General features: G+C 55.1%; 1 protein-coding gene across 3 annotated transcripts in view; it reads left to right on the forward strand.

Annotated features, from left to right (window-relative positions):
• MYOM3 (myomesin 3) overlaps nt 1-25,905 on the forward strand; it is a 47,456-nt gene that overhangs the window by 9,663 nt on the left and 11,888 nt on the right. For all 3 annotated transcript variants that reach the window (XM_045980794.1, XM_045980784.1, XM_045980803.1), the window contains exons 6-24: nt 550-645; nt 2,461-2,549; nt 4,472-4,516; nt 4,974-5,114; nt 6,196-6,357; nt 7,088-7,229; nt 8,121-8,320; nt 9,071-9,124; nt 9,514-9,641; nt 12,191-12,374; nt 13,784-13,958; nt 16,740-16,861; nt 17,266-17,453; nt 17,701-17,827; nt 18,837-19,015; nt 21,023-21,137; nt 22,127-22,283; nt 22,977-23,086; nt 25,504-25,548. In XM_045980794.1, coding sequence (XP_045836750.1) covers nt 550-645; nt 2,461-2,549; nt 4,472-4,516; nt 4,974-5,114; nt 6,196-6,357; nt 7,088-7,229; nt 8,121-8,320; nt 9,071-9,124; nt 9,514-9,641; nt 12,191-12,374; nt 13,784-13,958; nt 16,740-16,861; nt 17,266-17,453; nt 17,701-17,827; nt 18,837-19,015; nt 21,023-21,137; nt 22,127-22,283; nt 22,977-23,086; nt 25,504-25,548 — 2,459 coding nt within the window. The remainder of the gene's footprint in view (nt 1-549; nt 646-2,460; nt 2,550-4,471; nt 4,517-4,973; nt 5,115-6,195; nt 6,358-7,087; nt 7,230-8,120; nt 8,321-9,070; nt 9,125-9,513; nt 9,642-12,190; nt 12,375-13,783; nt 13,959-16,739; nt 16,862-17,265; nt 17,454-17,700; nt 17,828-18,836; nt 19,016-21,022; nt 21,138-22,126; nt 22,284-22,976; nt 23,087-25,503; nt 25,549-25,905) is intronic.

Raw genomic sequence — 25,905 nt, forward strand, 5'->3', positions numbered from 1 at the left:
GGAGCCAACTTGAAAAAAAAAAAAAAAAAGAAAGAAAGAAAGAAGAGGGAATGGCCGCTGGAGACCAATAAACAGCTTCTTCTACAAATTTCCAAAGGCTTCTGTTCAGAACCCCGGCAAGCTGTCTCAAAGGACCCTAATGAGAACCAAGATAAAGAACCGCCCTACTGAGAAGCTGACAAGGGAGGAAGAATGGGGCACCTTCTGTGGCAACCCCCCCAGAGGGCAGCTGCCCCTAATTATAGGCTCCGTCTTCTCTGTCCCCCCACCCTGCCCAGATGGAGAATGAACCCCGGAGCGTGGACAGAGCTCGGGGCGTTAGAGAAAAGCTTTACATATCTTACCGCATTAGGTTGTCACCGCAACTTTATGAAGTCAGTGCTCTTATTACTCCCATCTCACAGATGAGGACAACTGAGGTTCAGAGCAGAGAAAGTGCTGTCTCGCGTCCCATAGACAAGGAAACAGCACAAAGCTGAGGTTGGAATCCAGGCCTGAGAGCCTCCGGGTCCTTCCCCCTGCCTGCCACAGACCTTTGTGTCCCCACAGGTACAAAAATGACATGAGAATCGATCCCCGCCTCTTTCCAGCCGGGAAGTACCGAATCACCAACAACTATGGGCTCCTGACGCTGGAGATTAGAAGGTGAGACTGTCACCCCAAGAGAGACCCATGACCCCTAAGCCCCAACCTCCCCCCCACCCAAAGCCAGAGCAGGACTTCAAATCCTTATTGACTGAGTCAACCTCATGTTCAGAAGAATCTGGGTGCTCATTAAAACACCGATTCATGACATGGGCCCTCCTCTTGCCTCCAGAGAGTCAGATTAAGTGTGTCTTATTCTGGAATGGGGCCTGGAAATCAGTATTTAACAGATACTCTTATGTCATTCCAATGCCCTGGAATACCCACGAGAAGAAATTCTTAGCCAGAGGCCAGCCGGGCGGACTGAATGCTGAGCTGGGAATGCTGAGAGTGCTCCCTGCTGGGGAGGGAAAACACACACATACATACACACACGCACACACACAGGCACAGGAGCAAGGAGAGGCGGTTGGAGGGGAGAGAGCTGGATGGGCCTGTCAGGAGACAGTGAGTCTTAAGCATGGTTTTTGAAGGGAGAAGGAGTGGGGCTCCTGGGTGGCTCAGGCAGTCGAGCATCTGACTCTCAATATTGGCTCAGGTCTTAATCTCAGGGTCGTGAGCTCAAGCCCCACATTGGGTGCAGAGCCTACTTCAAAAAAAAAAAAAAAATGAAGGCAGAAGCAGCATGCATGGAGTGCGGGCACCAGGGGCTGTGAGCACAGTGGCCCCCAGAGCACTCATTAGGGCTCCCATGAGCCACCGCGTGCTGACTTCCTGCCGGTGCCAAGCCCTGTGTGAGGGGCCACACACACACACATACAATTAATGCTGCCCACCACCATTCCCACAGGGAAGCCTTGTCCGTGGTGCAGTAAAGGACGCCCAGGCTCCAAAAGATGAAGGGTCCTGCATGGCTTGTGTAGGGCAGGACCTGAGTTTGAGGCCGTTCCCCCCGCTGGGTTCCTTCCAATGCACCAATCCCTCCATCTCAACCAACCTGGGCTTCAGAGCCACAAATCTGGACAGGACATCGATCCTACCCTCCAGAAGCAAAGTGGGGAGATGTAGACATAAGTATCGGACCACAGGACACCGCAGAGAGTGGGGGCCATGGGCTGGGCAATCAAGGAAGGCATGCAGGGTCAAGGTTGCCTGGAGAGGCAGGTGGGCTCAGTCCTTGAAGCAAGGCAGATTCCCACCCCGAGCAGTCAGGGTAAGAGCGGGGATGCCAAGGAGCTTCTCTGCTTGCTGATGGGGCCAGATGGCCACAACCCAATGACTCTCTTTGTCCCCAGTGTAGCCCTGGAATGGACCGGCACAAGCTCTGGGAATGAGATGGGGTTGGCCTGATTAGTGATGAGACCGAGGACTGAGACTGAGAACATCTGGGCATCTGGCCCAGTTCTGGCACAGACTGGCAGGGGTGCCCTGCTCCTGCTCCAAGTCCGTGCCCCGCTCCTGCTCCAGGACTCTGATTTGGAGGTGTTGACAGGGCAGGAGGCTATGCCTGGGAGTGAACTTGTCACCTTGAAGCTGCGTTGAATTCTGGGTGCTGTGTGACTCTGGGCAAGTCACTTGACCTGTCTCATCCTACCAGCTCAGGAATGATGATCATATTTTTTACAGTACTTTCACCTGAGTTGGGTTAGGCTGGTGTTATGTCCTGAGTTCTTCAGAGAAGGACATTGAGGCCCAGCAAAGGGCAGTGGCCAGTCCAAAGGCACACAGCTTTTCAGAGGTGGGGCCTGAACCAAAGCCTAAAGTCCCCCACCACCACCCCCACAAAGCCTTCATGTGAATGCCTGCCTCTCCCATCCACTTGAGTTCCACATGGAGCCCAGCAGTCTTGGGGGGCCTTTCCTCTCTCCTTTTCAGATGCACCGTGGAGGACACAGCCACATACACGGTGAAAGTGAAGAATGCCTATGGCCAGGCCTCCTCTTTCGCCAAAGTCCTTGTCCGAAGTAAGCACTCCCATTCCCACCAGCCAGGTTAGCCAGCAGCACACCCAGGGTGAGCAGAGGAGGACGTGAATCTGCGCTTGGACTTGAGGATGGCCCCTTAATGCAGGGCTATTGGGCCTGGGACCCGGTGACCAAGATAGCCATAGAGACTCACCTCCCTGGAGCCTGCGGAACAAGGGAGAGTCCCTCAGATTGCACAACCTATACAGCTATCTCTAAAGAGCGTGTTCATCTCATTGGGCTGGGGGTCAGGACCCAGCTTATGGCCCCCAGGAGGGTGGTCTGGTCCTGCCAGCCCTCCTGAGGGGGTCCTCAGGGGGAAAGGCTGAGCCCTCCAAACTCCCCTCTGGACCTCACTGCCCCAATTGGGTTCTGGTGCATATTTCCCAATGGAGCAGTTCCCGACTGGTGGGGTTCCCCCAGGGGCATCTGAGATGACGGCACAAGGCAGGGGAGACACTTGGGAGTCAGCCAGACCCATATCCACATTCTGGCTCTGCAGCTGACCAGCTGTGTGAGCCTGGGGTGCCTCGCTTCACTTCTCTGAGCTTCCTTGACTGTAAAGGGGGTCTCCCCCCACCTCACTCAGGTGCTCAGGTGGATTAAATGAGATGGTAGAGGTAAATAGTGGCCTGTAGTAGGTTTGGGGAAGCCGTAATTCTCTCGTCCCGGCACCATGAGGAGGGTGGAGCATAGCCAGCAGGCCATGCCTCTGGGTCCAGGAGACTGCTGCCTTGTCCTCAGGGCCCCTGAGGGAGAGGTTGCATACACACACACATGTACACACACACACACATACACGCACTCACACACACTCCCTGGTCAGCAGACAGGCTGGCGTCCAGCCCCCTCCCTGCCTCTCATCAGACCTTGTCCTTCATAGTCCTCTCCCCCCATCTGCCCTGTTCCCCAAATAGCTCTTGGAAGGCAGCTGTCCCCTCCGCCAGTCCGGCTCTCTCTGGAATTTGGGCTGCCCTTATTCAAGGGCTTGCCTAGATTCAAGACCAAGGTCAAGCATCAGGGCCCTGCCTCCCTCCGTCCACCCATCCTTTCCATCCCTTCTTCCAGACCCCTATCCCTCTCGCCATCAACGCCAGCAACTCTGGGATCCACCCTCAGTCTCCAGCCAGCCTCCTGCTAAGGGGATCCACTCACAGTCATTACCATCCCTCCCCGGCTCTCATCTCCATAGCAACTGATAAAAGGCCCTGGGTTGGGAAGCAGGAGGTCTGGGTTCTAATCCTGAGTCTTTCACTGACTTTGTGTGACTCTGAGCAGCCTCCCAGCCCCCTCCAGGCATCACTCAGGAAGGGCCTTACCAGGGACTAGTCCCGTCATGGCTTCAGGCTGCTGGGAAATTATGCCTCAGTTTCTTCATCTGCTTAAGAGGATGATAATGGCACCAGCAGACAAGGCACTGTGAGGATAATATGTGAGTTAATATGTCCCATGTGAACGAGAGCTATTATTAGGCTCTGTGGTCTTTGTCAACATCACCCTGGATATCACCCTTAAGCCCCGACATGGCCCCAGTCTTAGCACTGCCCTTCCCCTGCTCGCTGTCCCCACCAGAAATCCCATGCCGACCAGACTTGGCCTCTATGCAGACTGTGTGATCCTGACGGTGGGTCTGGGCAGAGGATGGAAATCACCATTTATTGAGCACTAACTGTGTGCCCGGTTCTGGCTGAGGGCTTCATCCATGTGAATTCACTTATTCAGAACTCCACCATCAGGAGCAAGGAGCCACTGCCCCCAAGTTACCGAGAAAGGAGAGGCCCAGAGGAGTGAAGGAACTTCCAGCGGCCAGAGGGAGACACACCAATAGACCAGGACGGAAACCCACAGCCAAACCCATGCCTTAATCTAATAGGAATGTGAGGTCTGAACCTTCTCAAATTCTGTTTGCCTTGGATTTTCAGCTTACGTGGGGAAGGATGCTGGCTTCGATTCGGAGATCTTTAAAAGTAAGGAGGCTCAGGGAGCGACGGCCTTTGGGGAAGAGGGTGTCTGGGCTCCTCGTCATACCTTCTTCCATAGCCCCCTTTAGAATATTAACCAACCATTGCCCACAGAGGCATGTCATTGCCTATGAGCTGTTCATACTTGCAGACTGGCTTGTGGGGGTCCCCAGGCACCCCAGAGCGGCCCCCAACCGCCGAGCTATCCAGGGGCCAAAACTGAGTGAGAAAGGCAAAGCCAAACAGACAAACAAACGTGGCCTTTGGATAGCGGCTCTTCTGGCTCATCTGATCCCACCTAGATAAATCTCGGCCCCACCTCCACCCACCCCCAGGACCGGGCCCCTCCTTTAAGTTAAGACCACCCCGGAAACTACGCATCCTGACTCGGAGGAGTGGGAATGTCCCAGGCCAGGCTGGTGGCCTCCGAAGACTGCTGCCCTAACTTCTGTTCCCACCCCAGGACTGATGTTGGTCCCCAACGTGGAATTCACGTCAGTGCTGAAGCCAGTCTTCGCGCGAGAGAAGGAGCCCTTCTCCCTGTCCTGCTTATTCTCGGAAGATGTGTTGGATGCTGAGCAGAACATTCAGTGGCGCCAAGATGGTGAGCCCCGCCCCCCACTCCATCCTGGTCCTCAGCCTTCAGGGGCAGAGATGGAAGCCAGAGAGGGACCACGCTGCTCTACATCTGGGAGGCAGGGGGAGGCCAAGGCGCAGTCACAGCCACTGCCTATCAGCCACTGTGATAGCCAGGGAGGGGAAGGATGTCTGAACCTCCTTCCCCACCTGTGACCAGGCCTGCAGCCAAAGGACAAGGAACATAGTGGCCGGCAAGCACCCCTAGGGAGACCACACCTGCTGGGGGTTGGGGGCTAGGGACAGGGGGCCGGGGAGACAGAAGAGTGGGAAGCCACAGGAAGGAAGCCCCGAGAGACAGTTGTGATAAGGCTGAGATGTCTTCCCAAACCTGTAGATCTTCCAGAATGGAGGTCCTGACAGGAGAGGGGAACACAGAGCAGGACGGCCCCACAGTGTGGCCTCGGTGTGACCTCAGGGCAGGACCCACTTCCTGAGCCCCAGAGGTCCTTCACCGGGTCCCCGTCCCTCTCACTGAGGTTACACTGCTGAGTCCCCACTCTCCTCACTGATCCCCACACCCCTCGACAAGGCCTCTACCTTCTGCACGGATGCCCCAGCTCCCTCAGTAAGCCCCTAACCCCTTTCCTGAGCCTCCATGCTTTCAGCAAGCCCCCGCTCCCTTCCCTGAGCTCACGATCCCCCCCACTGAGCCCCCAACACCCACAGTGACCCCCCAGCCCCCATGCAGAGACACTGACCCTCACAAAAGGACCCGTCTCTCATTTCCACCTTCTCACAGCACCTCCAACTCCTCCCTGGGCCTCTGACCACTTCTCTAAACACTCACTCCCATGTTGAGCCACCGTCCCCTTTCCCTGGACTCGGCCCCACTCCCCAAACCTTTAGCAGAGGAGAGTTCGGGGCCACATTGGCAGAGCCCTGGAGGTTACCACCCCCTCCCCAACTCCCCGGCTAAGCCTCAGGCTATAGCCCCACCACCCACACCACCCACACCAGCCACACCAGCCACACTGCTGTCTCAACCCAGACCAACTAAGGGTACCCAGGTGAGGCCAGGGCCCATATTGGACCCCTCCTCTCCTCAGGGAGACTACTGAGACGCTCAGGACGCCGGCAGATCCTCTACGAAGACCGCCAGGCATCCCTGAAAGTGTCCTGCGCCTACAAGGAGGATGAGGGGCTCTACACTGTCCAGGTGCCTTCCCCCTTGGGGCTCCAGGAGCAGAGCACCTACGTGTTTGTGAGAGGTGAGTAAGGGGTTGGAGGGTAAGAGGTGTACCTGGAGCCCAGCAACCAGATTGGCTGTGGCACCTTCGGCAAGTTTCCCAGCACTCTTGGGGCCTCAGTTTCCCTGTAAATAGGGGTGTTGAGTGAGAGTCTCTGAGAATCCCTTCGGCATCCTATGACCCTCCAAAAAGATACAGCTTGAGTCTCAGACCTAGTGGGAGCTGTGGAGGGATCGCTGAGCATGCTGGGATGATTCTAGCATCTGGTAAGTTCTGCCTCTTGGTCTTTAAACAGATTCGGGTTCAAATCCTGACTTTGCCACTTCACTAGCTGGTGACCTTGGGCAAGTCACTTCTCCTCTGAGACTCTGTTTTCCCAACCACAAAATGGAGGGATGCTACAGGGCTCAGAGTTTCATTACACTGGTCATTCGGGGGCACAGAGTGCAATGGGCCCCTAATGACTGGTACTCCTACAGCCTCCCAGATGCTGGTGTTAAAAAGGAGGGCTCGGCAGGGAGTCTGCTCCCCCCCCCCCCCCCGCCTGCCTCTCTGCCTATTTGTGATCTCTGTCTGTCAAATAAATAAATAAAATCTTTAAAAAAAAAATAAAATAAAAAGATCACAAGTGAGCCCTGGAGGGTTCACCTGAAGTGGTTGCTGGGAGGGAGTGGGAGGGTCCGTGGCCAAAGAGACACCAAGTGAGGAACCTTCCTCTTCCCCTCCCCCGACCCCCTGCTCTGGGCCTCAGATGCAGCAGCTGAGAAGCCAGGGGCCCCAGGTTCCCCTCTGAATGTCCGATGCCTGAATGTGAACAGAGACTGCCTCATCCTGACTTGGACCCCACCCAGCGACACCCGGGGCCACCCCGTCACCAGCTACTCCATCGAGCTGTGAGTCAGCCTCTTGAGGGGCAGAGCCCCCCGGGGGAGACCTCTGCCTGGTCATGAGAATAAGAGCGGGGACCACAGGATAGAGGGAGCCCATGCCTAGCCTCAGAACCAGGCGGGAAGGAGACCAGGTCATATGATTTAGAGGCAAGAGAAAGGCATCCGTACCTCCAAACCTGTCACCTCCGATACCTGGAATCCCACCACTGGAGTCAGCCATGTGGACCCTGGGAGGGCAAACATGAAGTGCTTGGAAGTGAGCCTGAGTAGTATGTTGGCTCCCTTCCTCCCTGAGTGACAGACAGAGACAGGACAGCACTGACCCAGAGGGGAGGGGAGGGCCCGGAACATCCCACCCCCTGCACAAGCTGCCAGGTCCTGGCCCTAGTCTGAGATGACAGATGGCCCTGCCCCGAGGGGGCTCACAGCAGGTACTGAAGCTACGTGCCTATGCCTAACCTCACCGAGTCCTTGCAATCCTCTCCAGGGCAGCAGGGGACTCTATGGTGCCCCATTCTACAGATGAGGAAATTGAGGCACATGGGGTGATGACTTTGCCCAAAGTCACATTGCTTTTCAGTGGTAGAGCCAGGATTCAGACCCCACGAGCCCACTGTCCCATCCAGCCGGCAGTGCGTGCCAGCGTGCCGCCTGAGGACAGTGGTACCCGGATGGCACAGAGAGCCCAAACTCAGAGGGTCCGTCTGGACTGCACACCAAGTTAGGGAGTGGGCATCCCTTGGGTAAAATCTGAGCTCTATCATTCACGAGGTTTTGAGAGGAGAGCAGGACTTGAACTGGCAGCCTGGGGTGAAGGAATGGCCTTGGTAGGGACTCAGACCCGGCAGGTGTGAGTCGGGGGCAGGGCCTGAAGCCGGGGCCTCTCTCCCGCAGGTGCCAGGGCGAGTCTGGGCAGTGGGTGCCCTGGCACGAGGCCCCCGGCGGGACCTGTCGGTGCCCCATCCAAGGCCTTCTGGAAGGCCAGAGCTATCGGTTCCGGGTGCGAGCCGTCAGCAGAGCAGGCAGCAGCCTCCCCTCCAAGGCGTCAGAACTGGTTGTCATGCACGACCATGATGAAGCCAGGAGAAAGACAGGTGGGTGCAGAGGCCCTGAGGGACATTCCAGAGCATCCATCAGGGCACCCTGAGGACCGCCACATGCAGGACACAGGTGGCACTGACCCCATTCCAAGCCCTATTCCAAGGGGTGGGGGGAAACAAGGCACAGCCCTCGGGAACTGCTAGTCTGATGGGGGAGACAGAGTCTCAGGAACCCCTAGGCTGTGGGAGGAAGCACAGTACTGTCCTTAGGAACCCCTAGCCTGAGGGGGAAGGGACAACTAGTCTGACGGAAGAAACACAAATCTGTCCACAGGAGATGTGGGGGACCACAGCACCTTCTTCAGATACGCTGAAGGAGAAAAACAGCCCTGCCTCAGGAGCCCTGAGCTGGGAGAGATATGGGGGGGGGGGGGGTTGCAGGCACCACCCTTTCAGCCTTGAGGGGTCACCTTTACTTGGGTTTGCCTCCCAGCTCCACCTTACCCTAAGTATCCGACCCCAGGCCCATCACTTCTCCTCTGTCCCCATTTGTCACAAGGAGACAGGGCATCTCTCAGGGTCTAGAACAGCAGTGTTCCACTTTGGACCCTGGAGAATTGTGCGCTCAGAGAGCACCGGCCTGAGGTCACACGATGAGGGGCCCAAAGGCCAGGACTGGGAAGAGGGTGAGGAATCAGCATCCCGAGTAGACGGGTCCTGCCCTGACCCTCCCTGACCCGGCCCCACCCCCACACATCCTGCACCCCCTGCTTCTCCCCCAACGTGCTCCGTTCTCCACCCTAGAGATCTCCTTTGACCTGGGAAACAAGATCACAGTCAACACAGATGATTTCGAAGGTACGTGTGAACCTCCTGACACTCTGCCTCCAGCTGTGAGTCAGCCTCCTTTATGTTTCTGGAAACTCGGGCAAACAAAGTGGCAGAGAGTCAGAGGGTGTCTGTGTGCGGGATGTGGGGAGGCGAGGGCGGGTGAGGTCCATCTGGAGGAGGCCAGTGTCCTCAGGTGACCGCGGCCCATCTTGCCGTGCCCCTTGTGGAGGAGGTGGCATGTTGGGGAAAGTCCTGGGGAGGACATCGGGAGACGCGGCTCGTGGCCCTGGCTCTGCCTGGCCCTGCTGGATGACAAGGAGCAAGTTCCTGCCCCTCTCCGGGTCCATTTCCTCTTCCATGAAACGAGGGGCCTCTGGGGGCCCACCCCATTTCCTCCTCGATGACTCTGATTCCAGACTTTGTGACCATCCCCTCGCCCCCCACCAACGTCCACGCCAGTGAGATCCGTGAGGCCTACGTGGTTCTGAGCTGGGAGGAGCCAAGGCCTCGGGGCAGAGCTCCCCTGACATACACTCTGGAGAAGGTACAGAGACCCCGCGGGCCCCAGTCCCAGGCTGGGCTGAAAAGCAGACACGCCGGCTCATGGGAGGCATGGGGGGCATGGGCGGGGGACAGCTTGAGAGACAGCAAATGGTGTCCCTGGGTGGCTTTCAGAGACTAGAGAAGAATCCCTGCCTGGAAGGGCTGAGAATAGCCCTCCATGGGGGCCCCTTCCAAAGTGACCTGAGCCCCGTGCGGCCAGTGACCGGCAGCAGCTCCTGGGGCTGTTCATGGAAATGCCCAGAATTAAGACATACAGACGACAGTGACAACAGTACGATCCACCATTTCCTGGGTACCTCCCCGCCCCCGGGTCCGGCTGGCACAGGGCCACACATCGGATCCAGCAGGAATTCCTGGCCACAGCCATGCTGGAAGGGTACCCACGAGCCAGGGTCACAGTGGGCAGCCCTCCCACAGCAGGGGCTCGGGGGGGCGGGCTGCCTGGAGGCAGTTCCCACCCGGATGGAGGGGGGGCAAGTGTGGGGGGGGTGCGGGCCGCTCATGCATGCAGGGCGGATCTCACCGCGGAGCTGAGGCAGCTGGCAGGGTGAGAAAGAGCGTGGTGTTAAGATCAACTCAAATCCTGGCTTCTGCTGCGCGAGCCACGTTTCTGAGCTCCCTGAGCCTCAGTTTCCTCCGGCGGCAAATGGAGGATGACATCAGGGCCAGCAGCTCCGGGCCTGAAAACGCATCCCGAGGACACATTCTTGGCCCTAACCCCCCTAGAGGAAGAGGGGAGGTTTGCTTCTCGTTACTCACCGCGCCCAACACAGGGCCTGGCACACAGCAGGCGGGCAGTACAGGGTTAGTGAAAGTCCCAGGGAGGAGTCTCCGCCTCCGGTTGTTCATACGGGCCTCTCTTGGCACACTCACGGTTGGGGGGTGTGGGAGAGTTCACATCTTGTCTCTGCTACTTACTAGCTGTGTGACCTTGGGCAAGTTATGGAGTCTCTCTGTGCCTCAGTTTCCTCTTCTGTAAAAGAGAGATAATAACCATACACACCTCATAGAGCCAATACAAGGACCAAGTAAGGCACCTACAGACTTAGAATAGAGAACCTGGCACACAGGAGGTGCTCAGTGATGTTTGCTGGTTTTATTGTGGGTTTGTGTGTGTGTGTGTGTGTGTGTGTGTGTGTGTGTGTGGCCAAGCTGAGTTCTGGACTCCTGGCAGGCAGGTGGGCCTTGGGAGGGAAAAGCATGGCAGGTGGGGAGGTGGGGTGCACGGCGGGGTCAGCGAGATCCCCCAGTGCTTCCGGGTCTTTCCTGGCACCTGCACCACCCTCAGCTCGTCACCCTCTATCTGCCCAAAGATGCAAGATTTGTGGCTACCTTTTCGGTCCCTTATGCTGGGGAGAGTGAACTGGTTTGGGGACACCCACACCTGGCCTTAAATACCGAATACACCAGTTATTAGATGCATGACTTTCAGCCAACGGACTTAAACTCCCTGAGCACAAGTTTTCTCCCTGGTGGGGAAATTAACACCCCCCTTCACGGTTATCATGAGAATTCACTGAGCACCTCCCATGGGCCAGGGCTCTTCCTGGCCCTGGGGACGTGGCAGTGGATAAAACAGGCAAACCCCTGCCTCATGGAGCTGAGCTTCGAGTCAGGGGTCTGGGGACTGATGGTAAAGGAGATAAATCAGGAAAATCCTTAGCTCATTAGCTAGTGGTAGGCACAAAGGCAAAAGACTAAAAAGCAGGGAAGGGGTTTGAAGTGTTGAGGGAAGGGGTGGCTGACATTTTCGATTAGAGGCTGGGAGTTCTCCCTGAAAAGGTGAGTTTTGAATAAAAACCTAAAGGAAAGGAGGGGCCCACCAGAGATTTCTGCAGGGAAGAACATCCCTGGCAAAGGGGTAAGCAAGTGCAAAGGCCCAGAGGCAGGTGTTGGGCCTGGTGCCATCAGGAATAGCAGGAAGGCACGGGGTAAAGGGGGAGTGAATGTGACCAGACAGGTAGCAGGGATCAGGCCACGGAGAAGCTTTGGCTCTGAGGGAGATGGTGGTTGTGGGCAGCCGGGGACGGTGATCGGACTTGTGTTGTGAAGGGATCCTTCCGACCATCATTTGGAGAAAAGAGTGATATAGCTCCGGTAAAAGATGGTGGTGGCTTGGATCAAGGTTGTAGCAAGGGCATCAGGGCGGTAAGCCAGGATGGGATTCTGGATGAATTCTGAAGGTGGGGTCAAATGGATTTGCTGATGGAGCCTATTTGGGGTGGGCGGGACAAAGGGGAGGAGTCCAAGATGCCTTCAAGGCTTTTTTTGGCCTGAGCCACTGGAAGGATAGGTCCCGTTAACCAAATGTGGGTGATTTTGGGAGAAGATCCAGAGTGGAGCTCCGGACATGGCGGATGTGAGATGCTCGGGAGGCACCGGGCACAGATGTGGAGGAGGCAGAAGGGTCCAGAGCTCGGTGTTCAGAGGCAGCCAGGGCCAGGGGTCAGAAGTGAATGAGAGCCCCCAGCACAGAGCCCCGGCGCGAGCGGCTGCTTCACCAATGCATGTTTCTCTCCTTTGTCACAGTCAGTCATAGGTAGTGGTACCTGGGAGGCCATCCATACAGACACTCCTGTGAAATCCCCAAGGTTCGCCCTTTTGGATCTGGAGAAAGGGAAGTCGTATGTCTTCAAAGTGCGAGCCATAAACCAGTATGGCATGAGCGATCCCTCGGAGCCCAGCGAGCCCATCGCCTTGAGAGGGAAGCCAGGTACTGATGTGATGCTGGAGATGGGGGCCAGGCCAAGTCAGGCCAGGCCAGGCTGTCAGCCTCCAGGGCCGGGGCCCCATCGCCCACAGGGACAAAGCTATGCTCATTTCCCTGTCCCTGACCCCTTCTTCCCATCTTGAAACGGCAAAGCAACATGATATCAGGCCTGTCAAGTTTCAGAACACCAGGAATCACATCTCTCTGGGTAGGGAGCTCGTGAGAGTTCGGGGATTTTTTTCCAGGTCAACAATTCACATGTTGTAGAATCCAGCTGGTCCAGCGTAGGAGCCAAGTGTGAGTGGGGGGTCCCTCAGGTCTAATGCTGTCCCACCCCAAGCTCTGGCTCCCCAGGCAGGATGCCTCACAGCAGCCGCCCTGCGTGGGCCTGGGCGAGTCATTGCGTACCCGCAAACCTTGCTGTCCTCAGCTGCCAAATGTGTTGTTCCCAAGGTCTGGTTATGGCTCCCACTTCCACCCCCACCTGAGTCTCCCTGGTGCACTCCGTCCTGGTCCCCACTCCCGGGGCCCCTCTGTCTCCTGAGGCCTCCGGATTCTGGGGCTCTTTGAGTTTTGATAAGATCAGATCAGAAGTTCCCTGCAGCTGTCACAACTGACGGCCCTTTAAGGAGCCCAGCTGCAGCACTACCGAGCCCAGGGGAGCCTGGTAGGCTGCGGGGTCCATCTAGGGGAGAGAGCAAAGTTCTAGATTTGCTCTGTTCCAATAATATAGGAAATATGTATGTGTGTGTGTACATATATATATATGTATTATATGTGTATTTGTGTGTGTGTATATATATATATGTATACATATATATATACATATATACATTCATAGCAAATACGAACAGGTTGGTGAGCAAGTGTTGTTTTCCTTTGATTCTGGCCCAGTTTAGCCACGATTCTGGGGTCTGACCAGGGAGCGGTTTATGACTGACTGTGTGATCGCAGTCTCTGAAGCACAAGGAAGTTTTAGGGCAAAGTTCTCGTACACATCAGTAAAAGAAAGAAGAGAAGAAAGCGGGGGATGGGAGGGAAGGGAACAAAAAAGAAAAAGCATTTACTTGTATGAGAAAAGTAAGATTATTATACAAAAATGGGAAAACACCAAAAAAGCAAAAAAGAGTGGCCAGGGAGGGGAAAGGGACGGAGACTGAAGATGAATGAATGGAGGCTTTCGTGAGGAAGCAGAGGTATTTGGAGGTGAGAGGGGAGAGGACTTGAGACTAACCCGGCCCGGGAAGGGCACCCCCACTCAAGGCTCCTGGGTCATGGTCATGACTGCCACCCCCCCCCCGTCCTGGCCCCCTGGATTGCGGGGGGGGGTTCTCCCAGCCTTTCCCCACTCCCCTCCCTTCCCCAATCTGTCAGACCAGCATCCTCACACAGCCCACGTTTCTGTTTTTTAGCTACTCTCCCTCCTCCAGCTCAAGTTCAAGCGTTCCGAGACACACAGACATCTGTGTCCCTGACCTGGGAGCCCTTGAAAGACGCCCCAGAGCTCCTGGGTTATTACATCTACTCCCGGGAGGCGGGATCATCTGAGTGGCAAACAGTGAACAACAAGCCCATCCAGGGCCGCAAGTGAGTTTGCCCCAAGGACTGCCCACACCTGCCATTCACAGTGCGATGCTGGGCACTGTTCTGAGCTCTTCTCAGATGGAGGCATAGAGCACTAAAGTAACTTGCCCAGACTTCCTCAGCTAGTCATGGAGACACTGGGACTTGGCCAGGACGACCTCGTCTTCAGCACACACTGGCTGAGGGCATGCTGTCTGTAGAGGAGATGGACTGAGTCTCATTCGTCCAGGACCTTAGAGACAGAGAGAGGCAGAGGATGCGGCCACGGAGGCCAGGGTTCAGGCTCTGCCTGCACCCCTCCCTCGCCTGGAGCTCTTGCTCTTGCCTCCCCAAGCCTGGGGGAGCTGTAGAGACCCCGCTTTCAGCTGGGTAGGACCACACTCTTCACCCCGCTGAAGCTTCCGCCTCACAAGCCCCTGGTCCTTGTAGGCAGTGAACCTGGAGGCTTCTGGGCTCACGTTTTGAGGCTCTGTGGGGTCAAGGGTTTGGGTGGCGAGGGCTCTCCATCACCTTTCCATCAGCCAGCTGGCTGGGCCCTGAGCACCCTCAGCTGGGCCCCCTTGGCCAGGAGCCCCTTGACCATCTGACCCAGAAAAAAGGACAGGACCTTGAACCCCACCAGTCATTGACGTCTCATGGTCAGCTGTGAGGGGTCACTCATAACTTGTTATTGCTAAAGATCCCAAGTTGGAGAATCATCAAAGTTTTTACAAATTCTGACAGATTTGACCGGGTTGTCTCTAGAACATCTCCCCCCGGCTTGCATTTGGTGCGCTTCCATGAGGGAGTCCCTGGAAGGGAGTGGCATGTCTGGGACACGTATCACACACGGTATTGGGGGAGGGGGCACGGGCTCCTCTGGAATGTCTAGAGAACTCGTGCATGCGTGCCGTTGGGGACACGCGTCATGGCTGGAAAGAGGCAACCACCACCGCCCGGGAGTGCTGCCTGTGTGAAGGCATCAAGGGAGCCCCGTGGGGCTGTGGGGGTTCGGTTCCCTGCGCTATGGCCGGCCCCACAGCACCGGGCTCTCACTGGAGGTGCTCAGACAGCATCCGAATGTCTGAATGGGTGACTAACAGAAGGGCAGGCTCTGCACTGGGATTCAGGAGGCCTGGGCTGCAGTCCCGACTCTGTTCCTAACTGGCTGTGTGGTCTCGACTCGCCTCTTTCCTTCTGGGGGAGGCCCTCCCCACCTGTAAAATGAAGAAACGGGACAGTTTGATCCCTCGAGATCCCGCCCCCCACAACATTCCAACATTCATCTTCATCCTCATCTCCAAAACAGGGGTGTTGTGACGAGGTCCCGAGTTTACGTAGACGACAGGGGCAGCCGTGGCTAGATGTGTGCACGTGGCTGCAGTCACTGCTGTCCTTGTCACCTTCTGAGGTCCACAGGGGCCAGTCTCCAGGGAGTCACCCATGGCCTCACCCATTCAGGTCCTCCCTGAGCCTTGTCCCCTTGGTGCTTCCTGCCTCTTACTGAGGCATTGGAGCGCGTGTCCCCGAGCAGGGAACTAGTTTCTCTGTCAGCCATCCGCACTTGATTTCGGTCCTCGGGTCTCATCAGGGACGCCTGGCTGAGAGAAGCTCCCTGTAGGGCCAGATTTGCTGCAGGACGCTGCTGATAAGGGAAAAGAGAGAAAGGGCTCTGCCGTTTGGGTGTCATCAAGAAGGGACAGGATGAGGACATTTTTCTCTAAACCAGAGCATATCTGGATGTAGGTCTCTGGTTGACAGTTCTCCTTGGGGGCCTTGGAAAGGACGCCAGGCTTTAGAATCACAGCACTCGGAATAAGGGCCACTGTTGTGTTTCAGGGACGAGGCCCAAAGTCCTGGAGATGTGCCCGGTGGAACAGGTCTGGGCTTGGCTCCCTGGGCCATGGCTGTGTGAGTTCAAGGTGGATAGCATGATGGTCTGATTTACAGATATTATGAAATAATGACCACCAGAGGCTTAGTCAACATCCGTCATCTCATATAGATACAAAAAAAAAAAAGAAAAGAAAGAAAGAGGGGCATGCAGATGGCTCAGTTGGTTAAGTGTCTGCCTTCCGTTCAGGTTGTGATCCCAGGGTCCTGGGATCAATTTCTGCCTCAGGCTCCCTGCTCAGTGGGGAGCTTGCTTCTCCCTTTGCCCCTCACCCCACTTGTATTTTTTCTCTCGTTCACTCTCTCTCAAATTAGACTTTTTAAAAAGATTTTATTTTTTATATGCCAGAGAAAGTGAGTGCACAAGCAGGGGGAGCAGCACTGGGAGAGGGAGAAGCAGGCTTCCCGCTGAGCAGGGAGCCTGATCCGGGACTCAATCCCAGGACCCTGGGATCATGACCTGAGCGGAAGGCAGACGCTTAACCAACTGAGCCACCCAAGTGTCCCTCTTTCAAATTAGTAAATAAAATCTTTTTTTTTTAAGAAATAGATGATTTCTCCCTGTGATGAGGACTTTTAGGATCTACTCTCTAACAGTTTCCTCGTATATCACACAGTGAGGTTAACTGTGGTCGCTGTGGTGTGTATTAGACCCCGAGTACTGATTTCTCTTAGAGCTGAAAGTTTGTACCTTTTGATCACCTTCCTCCAGCCTTTCAAATCTTAAGAACATCACCCTCTAGGGTGCAGGCATCACTGTGGGGGCAAGGGCAATATCTTTAGGTAAGAGCTAGTCCCAAACCCTGAAATCCTGCTGCTGATGGCCACTTATCCCACAAGTTGTTCTAGAAAATTCAGAGATGTCTGCAACCTGTTTGGCCTTCCCTGAAAGCTTGCCCATGTCTCTTCCAGGTTTACAGTTCCTGGGCTAAGGACCGGGAAGGAGTATGAGTTTTGCATCAGATCAGTCAGCGAGGCTGGGGTAGGCGAGAGCTCACCCGCCACTGAACCCATCAGGGTCAAGCAGGCTCTGGGTAAGTCCGAAGGGCAGGTGCAGCCTGCAAGTCTCTTGGGGGCAGTCCCGGGCTGGGCAGAGAGCAGGGGCTTATAGATCACATCTTGGAGGGTGTAACCCCAGAGGCCAAGGACTGTAAGTTTTATGAGGGGATCTAGAGCGATCCTGACCTCCCCCTTTCCTTTGGGAGGAAAGGACAATGGCCTGAGATCATAGGACGATATCTGACCAGCTCTGGACCCAAGTGCCCTGCAGGGAGCAGAGTCAAGGTTACCAGCAAATGCCCCTGGCTAAGCGAGTACCCCCCCACACTCGAGCAGGGGTGGGCATCCACTGGGAGAGGCTTGTTGGCTCCCTGGGGACCCCCTGCCCCATCCGGCCACCCCCAGGAAGCAGCAGTCCTCACCTACTTCCTCCCCACAGCCACGCCATCTGCCCCATATGATTTCGTGCTCCTGAACTGTGGGAAGAATGATATGGTCATTGGGTGGAAGCCCCCCAAACGTTGTGGAGGTGGCAAGATCCTGGGCTACTTCCTGGACCAGCATGACTCAGAGGAGCTGGACTGGCACCCAGTCAACCAGCAGCCCATCCCCACCCGGGTTTGCAAGGTAAGCCCGGAATGGGGCCACTGGCCTGGGCAGGTGGAGACCAGAGGTCACTATTGGAGGTCCTAAAGCCAAGAGAGGCCTCAGATTCCCTGAGCCTGATAATCTGGCTAATTCTCAAGTGCAGATTCATATGACCAATTTCGTTTAAGGCCCCCTGGACGTCCTGCTCTGATGTTTCCCCTGCCACCGTACCTCTTTCCCCTTCGGTTCCAGCCCTGATTTTCACCATCTGTCTCTGTTCTTCAAGGTCAGTAACCTTCATGAAGGCCACTTCTATGAGTTCCGTGCCCGGGCAGCAAACTGGGCAGGGGTTGGTGAGCTGTCGGCGCCCAGCAGCCTGTTTGAGTGCAAAGAGTGGACGATGCCCCAACCAGGTGAGAGGTCCGAAGATGCCGAAGTCCGGCACCTGCTCCCGCCCCGCCCCCCACCCAAGTCCAACCAGTGAGATGAGCACCATTGAGCTTTCTTTTGGTCCCAGACCTCAGACCACTGGCCCTTTCCACCAAGAAACCTCATAACCTCTGACACAGACAGTCTTAACCCTGCCTTAGAGGACCCGTGACCTTGGCCATCTACTGGCTCAGCAATAATTATCCCCTAGTTCAACACGCCATCGGGGCTCTGGCTCTGGCCACAGACCAAAGTCAAACCCCAAGGGCACACCGCTAGGGTGACCCTCACCCTGCCCACCACTCCCACAACCCCATTAGCTTTTCCCCAAATGAGCCCTCACCTCCTCCCTAGGGAGGAAGGATCACAACTTTCCATCATTCTGTTCAGCTCAGTGCTGGTTTTTTCGAGCGAAGGGCAGATCATTAGCATGTGGGATGCTTGAGACAATAATTATGAACAATTGATATTTGTCGGGTACTTACCATGTACCAACAGATTCCACAAGTTTTGCCTTCAGTGCTTATAACAGCGCTGGATTTTAAGAACTATTATTATCCCTACTTTGTTGATGAGGAGACAGGAACATAGGGGCTGAATAACTTGCCCAGAGTCCCCATAGCCTGAGAAGGTGGAGATGGGGCATGAATCCCGGTGAGCTGACTCTGAGGTCACGCCTTTGCCCCTACCCTGATCACTGAAAAAGCAAAGACATTAGAAGGGTTACTGCCCCTGGGATAGGGAAGGGGAAGATCACGGATCCTTCCGGAAAAAGTAAGGCTGAGCCCATTTTGAAGAGTTAACCCTATCTCAGGCCCAGGTCAAGACCAAGCTTTGTCATGAAGCCAAGACCTGCCAGGTCCCGCTGTGCCCAGAACAGGCACTTCCGGGCCCGGTTGTAACTGACAGACTGGCAAGGGTTGGTGACTGACCACCCAGCTCGCTGCCCACCTCTCTGGCTGGTCCACTCCTCTTCTCCCCCATCTCCCACAGGACCCCCGTATGATGTGCAGGCGTTTGAGGTGCGGGCGACCTCCCTGATGCTGAAGTGGGAGCCCCCACTGTACACTGGGGCTGGGCCCGTCACGGGCTACCGCATCAGTGTCCAAGAGGAAGGCTCTGAAGAATGGAAGCCGGTCACCCCAGACCTCATCTCTGGCACCCACCTGAGGGTGAGTCCCTGCCCCTTCACCCTCTGACCACCCACCCCGAGCCTTCCCTGCCACTGGACATGGCAGGGTTACAGAACATCAGAGCTAGAATGACCCTCAGAGATCGCTGCCCTCACTTAATGTCAGCGGAGGACCAGAGAGGGGATGGGCCCTACCCAGGGTCACACAGTAAGTTGACAATCGGGCTGGCTGGATGGCTGCTTGTCTTAACCTGCTCCAGGCTGGGCAGACTCCTCCCTAAACCCCCATCAGCCAGGTAGGTCAGCATTGGACATGCATCTCCCTTGAGCAAGGAATTCTGCTTCTGGGATTGGATTGTAGGGAAAGAATTAAGCAAACAGGCAAAGATCTAAGGGCAAAGACACTGCATTATTTATCAAGGCAAAAGTTGGAGACAATTTAAATGTCCATCCATAGGGGCTTCCCTTAAATAAATCAGTGTATCCTTCAGACGGAATCCTATGCCCAGTAGTAGACTATGGTATTTTAAGGACAATGGGGTGGACCTGCAGGTATGTTTTGACATGAAAATATATCCATCATAGGGGGCTAAGAAAAAAATCAGAATACAAGTAGGCTACTCATGTTAGAAAACATACTACATATATATTTCATACATTAATAAACATCTACGCAGAGAGCCCTGCAAGATGGACGGTCCCTCTGGATCCCACATAGGTTGGCCCAGGCCAGGGCTGGGCAAGCCTCGGTTACTTGGCCCATTTCTGCAGTGTGGATCGTTGGCGGGCATTCATTCAGTCATTTACTAAATGCCTCTTGATACTAACTTAGCGCCTAGGTCTGGAACCTGGTCTTACACAGAAAGAGTTAAATAAGTCTGGGTCTTTAGGGTATCAGGCAATTACCAGACTGTGCACTGTACCATTGAGGGGGTCCAAAGGGATTCTGGGAGTTCCATGGAGGAAGGTAAGAGGCTCTTCCTGGAATCCTTGGATCTGCCTGAGCTGAGCGGTCCAAGACAAGTTGGCGTTGGCCAGACCAAGAAAGAAGGGAGGGCATTCCAGGGAGAGGGCTCAGCAAGGATGAAGGCAGGGAGCTATGAAAAGGGAAGCAGATGAGGGGTGCCTGGGTGGCTCGGTCAGTTGGGTGGCTGCCTTCGGCTCAGGTCATGATCCCAGGGTCCTGGGATCGAGTCCTGCATCGGGCTCCTTGCTCCACAGGGAGCCTGCTTCTCCCTCTGCCTCTGCCTGCCACTCTGCCTGCCTGTACTCTCTCTATCTCTCTGACAAATAAATAAATAAAATATTTTAAAAAGAAAGAAAGAAAAAGAAAAGGGAAGTAGATGAGATGAACGCGGGTACCTGGAGGGAGCCATGGAGTAAAGGGAACCCCCAGAGAGGTAAGAACGCAGGAGGCTAAGGCCAGATTAGGAAGACTTCGGGGACTAAACTGCAAAATCTGAACTTTACCCCGAAGGCCACTGAAAGGTTTCAACACAGTCAGATCGGCATCTTGGAAAAACTGGCAGAAGGAAACGTTGACTGGGAAGAAGGGCCTAGAGTCAGGGACAGCATTTAGGAAACTGTTGGACTAATCCAGGTGAGGAGAAATGAAGCCGGGATCGGGGCCACAGCTGGGACATGGAGAGAAGTCACGTTCAAGACATGTTAGGGAAATAAAATGTGAACTCGCTGATTAGATGTATAGGGCTCCAGAAAAAGATGTCAGAGATGGTCCCCCGGCTTCTCTCTGGGGTGATGGATGGAGGAGAGTCGGGGCGCAGGAAGGGAGAGTGTCTTCTTGTGGAGAGGTAGGTGATGAGTTGAACGGGCAGAATTCCAGGGCCCATGGGAGTGGGAGGTAATCCCCCTGCAAGGACCCACTACAAACTGGGACCTGGGACTGGGGAATGCACCCCGGGGCAGCCTGCACCCCGCTGAGTCCCATGAGGGCGGGGCTCCCTCCAGCCCACAGCCAGGGCTGGAGGGAGGGCCGGTCTTCTTCTTCCTCTGTGCTCACTCTTGCCCACCCCTCCACCTCCCCCAGATCTCTGACTTGCAGCCGGGGAAGAGTTACGTGTTCCAAGTTCAGGCCGTGAATTCGGCAGGTCCGGGACAACCATCCATGCCCACTGATCCCATACTCCTGGAAGACAAGCCAGGTAGGGACGGGCAGAGGTGTTAGCCCTATAGGGCCGGACTGTGCCACCTAGGACAGGTGAGGTCAGAGGAGGGTGGGGAGGAACGTGTGGATCTATAGCAGGAGGGGACCCCGTCCCGCTGACCCCCGCCACACGTCACCCAGCTCTGACTTTCCTCCTTGCCTGTTTCTCCCCCATGCCCCACTCCCATTTCTTTCTCTGGGATCCCAAGATATGAGCACTTCTTTCTCCTTTCTTTCATATGCTGTATTCATAAATTCACACAGCTCTTCCTCAATGTTTAAAATAATACCCAGCTGCACTCCAGATGCCCCATGAGGCTTTGTCTCTCTTGCAGTCACAACTCCTGAGGTCCTCTCCTACCACACACACCAGATGCTAAGGTAGATCCTCAAAGGGCCCTGGTCCTCCCCACAAGCCCCTGCGTGAGGGATCATCGCCCCCACCCTAGAACCAATTTTGTTGTAGCTCTGAATTTGAGTGATCTAGTCACACGGCTAGTCCATGACGGAATCACTCAACTCTGCAAACTATAAAGCACATTCTCTTTCCATTCTTTTACTTTTTCACTCATTCAACAAATCTTGGGGGACACCCACATTGTACTGGAGACGCAACAGTGACGAGAAAGCAAGGCGCCTTCTCGAGCATGGGGGAGGGGCAGGACGGGCAGGATGGACAGGAAACACGTGATGATGAAATGATGACGTGAAGGTGATGATCCAAGAGGCTAGTAAGTGCTATAAAGGAAATGAACACGGTGGTATGGCGGAGTGGGGCTTACTTTAGCTAGAGCAGTCAGGGAGGGCATCCCTGAGGAGGTGTGACATTTGAGCTGAGAAGAAACTGATCACAAGGCCTTGGAGACCATGGCAAGGGGACGGGGATTAGTATTTTATTCAAGCACCATGGGCAACCATGGAAGGTGTATGACCTGGTTTGTCGCTTCTAAATATCTCCTGGCCCCCGCCCTTGAATCCTGCCCTCAGATGCCCGAGAGATCAAGGTTGGTGTGGATGAAGAAGGCCTTATCTACTTGGCTTTCGAAGCTCCCGAGGCCCCTGACTCAGCAGAGTTTCAGTGGTCCAAGGACTACAAGGGCCCGCCAGACCCCCAGAGGGTCAAGATCGAGGAGAAGGCTAACAAGTAAGTGAGGGGAGAGGGGGTGCTCTACCCGGTCCGCAGGTGAGTCTGCAGAAGGTCATGGGTGAGACCACCTGGCAGGACTCACGGGTAATGGGCCTGCCAGGGACTGCCCGGTCCCTCACTAAGGATGCCACGTACCACCTTAGGGAGCAAGGAGGGGACAGTGAATTTAAGGGCAGAAAGGACAACATTCACTAACGATTCTCCTTCTGCGAGGAATGCTGTGTGTCTTTGCACCTGTGGTTCCCAGGAAACATGAAGCCCTTGGTCTCTAGCCTTGCACTTGCAATGGGCACTTGCAAATGGTGACTTGCTCCTAAAAGTTGTCTGGGCCCAGCACTCTCATCTGTTAAAGAAGGGGCCTGGGACCAGATGTCAGCTGCCCCATGTCTCACTCCGCCAACCTCAGCAGCTCTGGCTTCAGCCCTGTCCAGACAATGACTGGAGCCCTGGGGGGGGGTTGGGGGGAGAGACTGGGCAGTGCAGCCAGTAAGAAGAGAGCCTGGCCCACAGGGCCAATGAAGGGGCCAAGCCAGAGCTGCCCTGGGTAGGGCTCCCCACGGGGATGCAAGGAGGCAACCATCCCCGCTGCCTAGCTTGGCCAGAGCTGTGGCTGGGGTGCGGGGCCCCCAGCACCCAGGCCTCCGGTGCACAAGGTGCCTCACTAAGGCTCTACTCTCCTCTGTCTGCCAGATCCAAGGTCATCCTGAAAGACCCTGGCCTTGAGGACTTGGGCACCTACTCCGTCGTGGTCACCGATGCTGATGAAGACATCTCGGCCAGTCACACGCTGACGGAGGAAGGTAATGCCTCTACTACCACCGCCCCAGAGAGGCCTCGATCGACAGTCCCAGATGCAAATGGCCCCAGAGGCTGGCGAGAAGCAACAAAAATTAATAAACCAGGGATTTCCAGAGAAGTAGGCCCTCACCCACCCGTTCAGCCAGCCAGGCAGTTAATCAGGATTCACCGAGCACTACGCTAAGCCAGATACTGTCCAAGGCACTGGGCATTACACCGGGGCAGGGGGGACAACAGTCAAAAGTCCCCGCTTGGTGGAGTTCACGTCCTTCGGGTCTCTCCTTCCTTTTTCTACTTCTGATAAAAGCAAGGGTACCAGGATCCTTTTCCCTTCTTTTGGAGCCCCAGAAATACAACAGTGCAGTGTCAAGATAAATTGCAGATGGCAGCTGGTCTGAGCAGCGAGGATGACAACAGGGAGCAGTGGGGACTGTGGCAAACCGGAGAGTAGATGCTGTACTCAAGGGTCATCCACATTTGATGATTTAAGCAGAACCAAAACCAGTGCTGAGTGTTAGGTCCATTATTAAACAAAACGAGACTGAGACAAAGTGAAAGTTATTTAAAGCTTTATTTTATGATAAGTATTAGAAGTTAGACTGATCGGCCAGGGGAATGAGACTGAGACAAGGTGAAAGTTATGCAAAGCTCTATGTTATGCTAAGCATTAGAAGTCAGACTGACCGGCCAGGGCCGTCTCCGAAGAGAGTGATCACCCCCAGCTTACAGGCTCAAGAATTGACTGACTGGTCAGGGCTGCGACCCCTCCCCATCTTATAGACCACCCTTCATAGAGCAAAAGTCTAGCCACACATAGGTGGCCAATGAGATTGTAGTCATGTTAGGTCACACGCAGGTGGCCAATTGAATTACAATTTACCCTACAGTAGCTGTTTGACCTAACCTATTACTCTGGTCAGAATTGGTGCTCAAGGTTGGTGCCCAAATGGCGGGGTTTACATTCTTTGGTGATTAGGGAAAAAGTATGTGTGTTTCTTACGGATTGGATGTCTCCACCTGGCCCGACTCGTCCTTGTATTCTGGGCTCTGTTATCAGGAACTGGCCGACCTGGCCTTGTATTCTGGGCTCTGTTATTAGGAACTGGCTGACCACATTCTGCTGGTTTCCCAGACTTGCTTCTAAGTAAGTTTCTCTGGGGGGAGGGGGCAGGGTCTGTTTGAGTTTTACTGCACAAACAACAAAATGGCTTTTAACCAAGATGGAGTCCCTCTGGCTAAATAGGCCCTTACAGTGAGCTCTGACGAGACTCACGCTCCGCTGTCTCCGGAGTCACTGGGGGACCACCCAGGGCCTTCCCTGCTGATTGCTTAGGAGACCCTCTGACTTTGTGAAGAAGCAGAAGCCAGACAGGCTCAGGGTCCAATTGCAGTCCTATCGTTCTCTGGCTCTCTTACGCTGAGCAAGTTACGTCACCTCTCTGGACATCAGTTTGCTCATCTGTAAGGGGAGATCATAACCCTCAGGGTTTTGTTACTCAGACACAATGTTCTAGGCACACCAAAGCCGTCCACACACAGGAGATGTTTTGGGTTTTGTTTTATTTTGTTTTTACTTGCCACGAGTCCAGACTCATACTAAGGATGCTGGGGCTCATCAGGGAAAATGAAGTATGGGCTCTACCCCTGCCAGTTCTTCTAGCAACACATTTTTTTTAAAGATTTTATTTATTTACTTGACAGAGAGAGAGACACAGCGAGAGAGGGAACACAAGCAGAGGGAGTGGGAGACGAAGGAGGAGGCTTCCTGCCAAGCAAGGAGCCCGATACTGGGGCTCAATCCCAGTACTGTGGGATCATGACCCGAGCCCAAGGCAGATGCTTAGCAGCTGAGCCCCCATCAACACATATTTATTGAGCACCTACTGTGTGCCGTGTGCAGACACTCCTGGAGGTCCAGAGCTCAGCTTAGCAGAAGAGACAAATCTACAGACCTAACCCACAGAGGCAGTAAGCGAAGAGACAGCACGCCACCGAGCTGCTCTAGAGACTTGTAGACTGAAGTGCTAAGGGCAGGGGCCAGACCCTCCAAGATGGGAAGCAGAGTACAGTGGGTGAGCGCTGGGGCTCAGGAACCAGTGAGCCTGGAGTGGGGGGCGGCAGTGGACAACAGCGCTTGCCCCACAGCTCTGTGTGAGGACTAGTGAGGTGCCTGGCCCCCGGTGGACACTTCTCGGAGGAGGTGGCCCTTGATCTCAGGGTGTCCCGCAGCAGCATCCCCCCATCCCCGTCAGTGCCCCAGGGTCAAGCCCCACAGCGCTCACCATCACCCCCTGTGTAGCAAGTGACTCCGGGTTGAGGCGGAGGGAGTCTCTTGGGATGGCCCGCATGGACACCACTGCCCAGGCATTTCATTCTGTGTTTTTGGTTTTTTTTTTCCCCTTGTTCCTTCCTGTCCCAGAATTGGGCAAGCTGAAGAAGTTGAGCCATGAGATCAGAAACCCAAGTAAGCTGGGCCCACTGGGGTGTCCAGAGCAGAGCTGAATGGGGCGGAGAGCCAGAACCTAGCTGAGGGGCAGAGGACGGGAGAGTCATGGGGCAGGAAGGTCAGGGGCCCAGGGAGTCAGCCATCCCTGAGAGGGAAAGGGGTGGCCGGCAGGGCGGGGACGGGGTTTCCTCTCCTTATAATCATTATCACTGGCCCCTTGGTAGTTCAGATTTGGGATTATTTAAACCTTTACTTCCCCGTTCTTGTGCAAAATAGCTCTTGACCTTCTTGCTTTTCTTCTCTTAAATTCAAACCAGTTCATTATAAATCGGTGCAACATGAGTGAGCCGCACGGCCTTCAGATGCCTCGGGCAC

This window comes from Meles meles, chromosome 1, assembly GCF_922984935.1.
Source record: "Meles meles chromosome 1, mMelMel3.1 paternal haplotype, whole genome shotgun sequence".
NCBI classification, from domain to species: Eukaryota; Metazoa; Chordata; class Mammalia; order Carnivora; family Mustelidae; genus Meles; species Meles meles.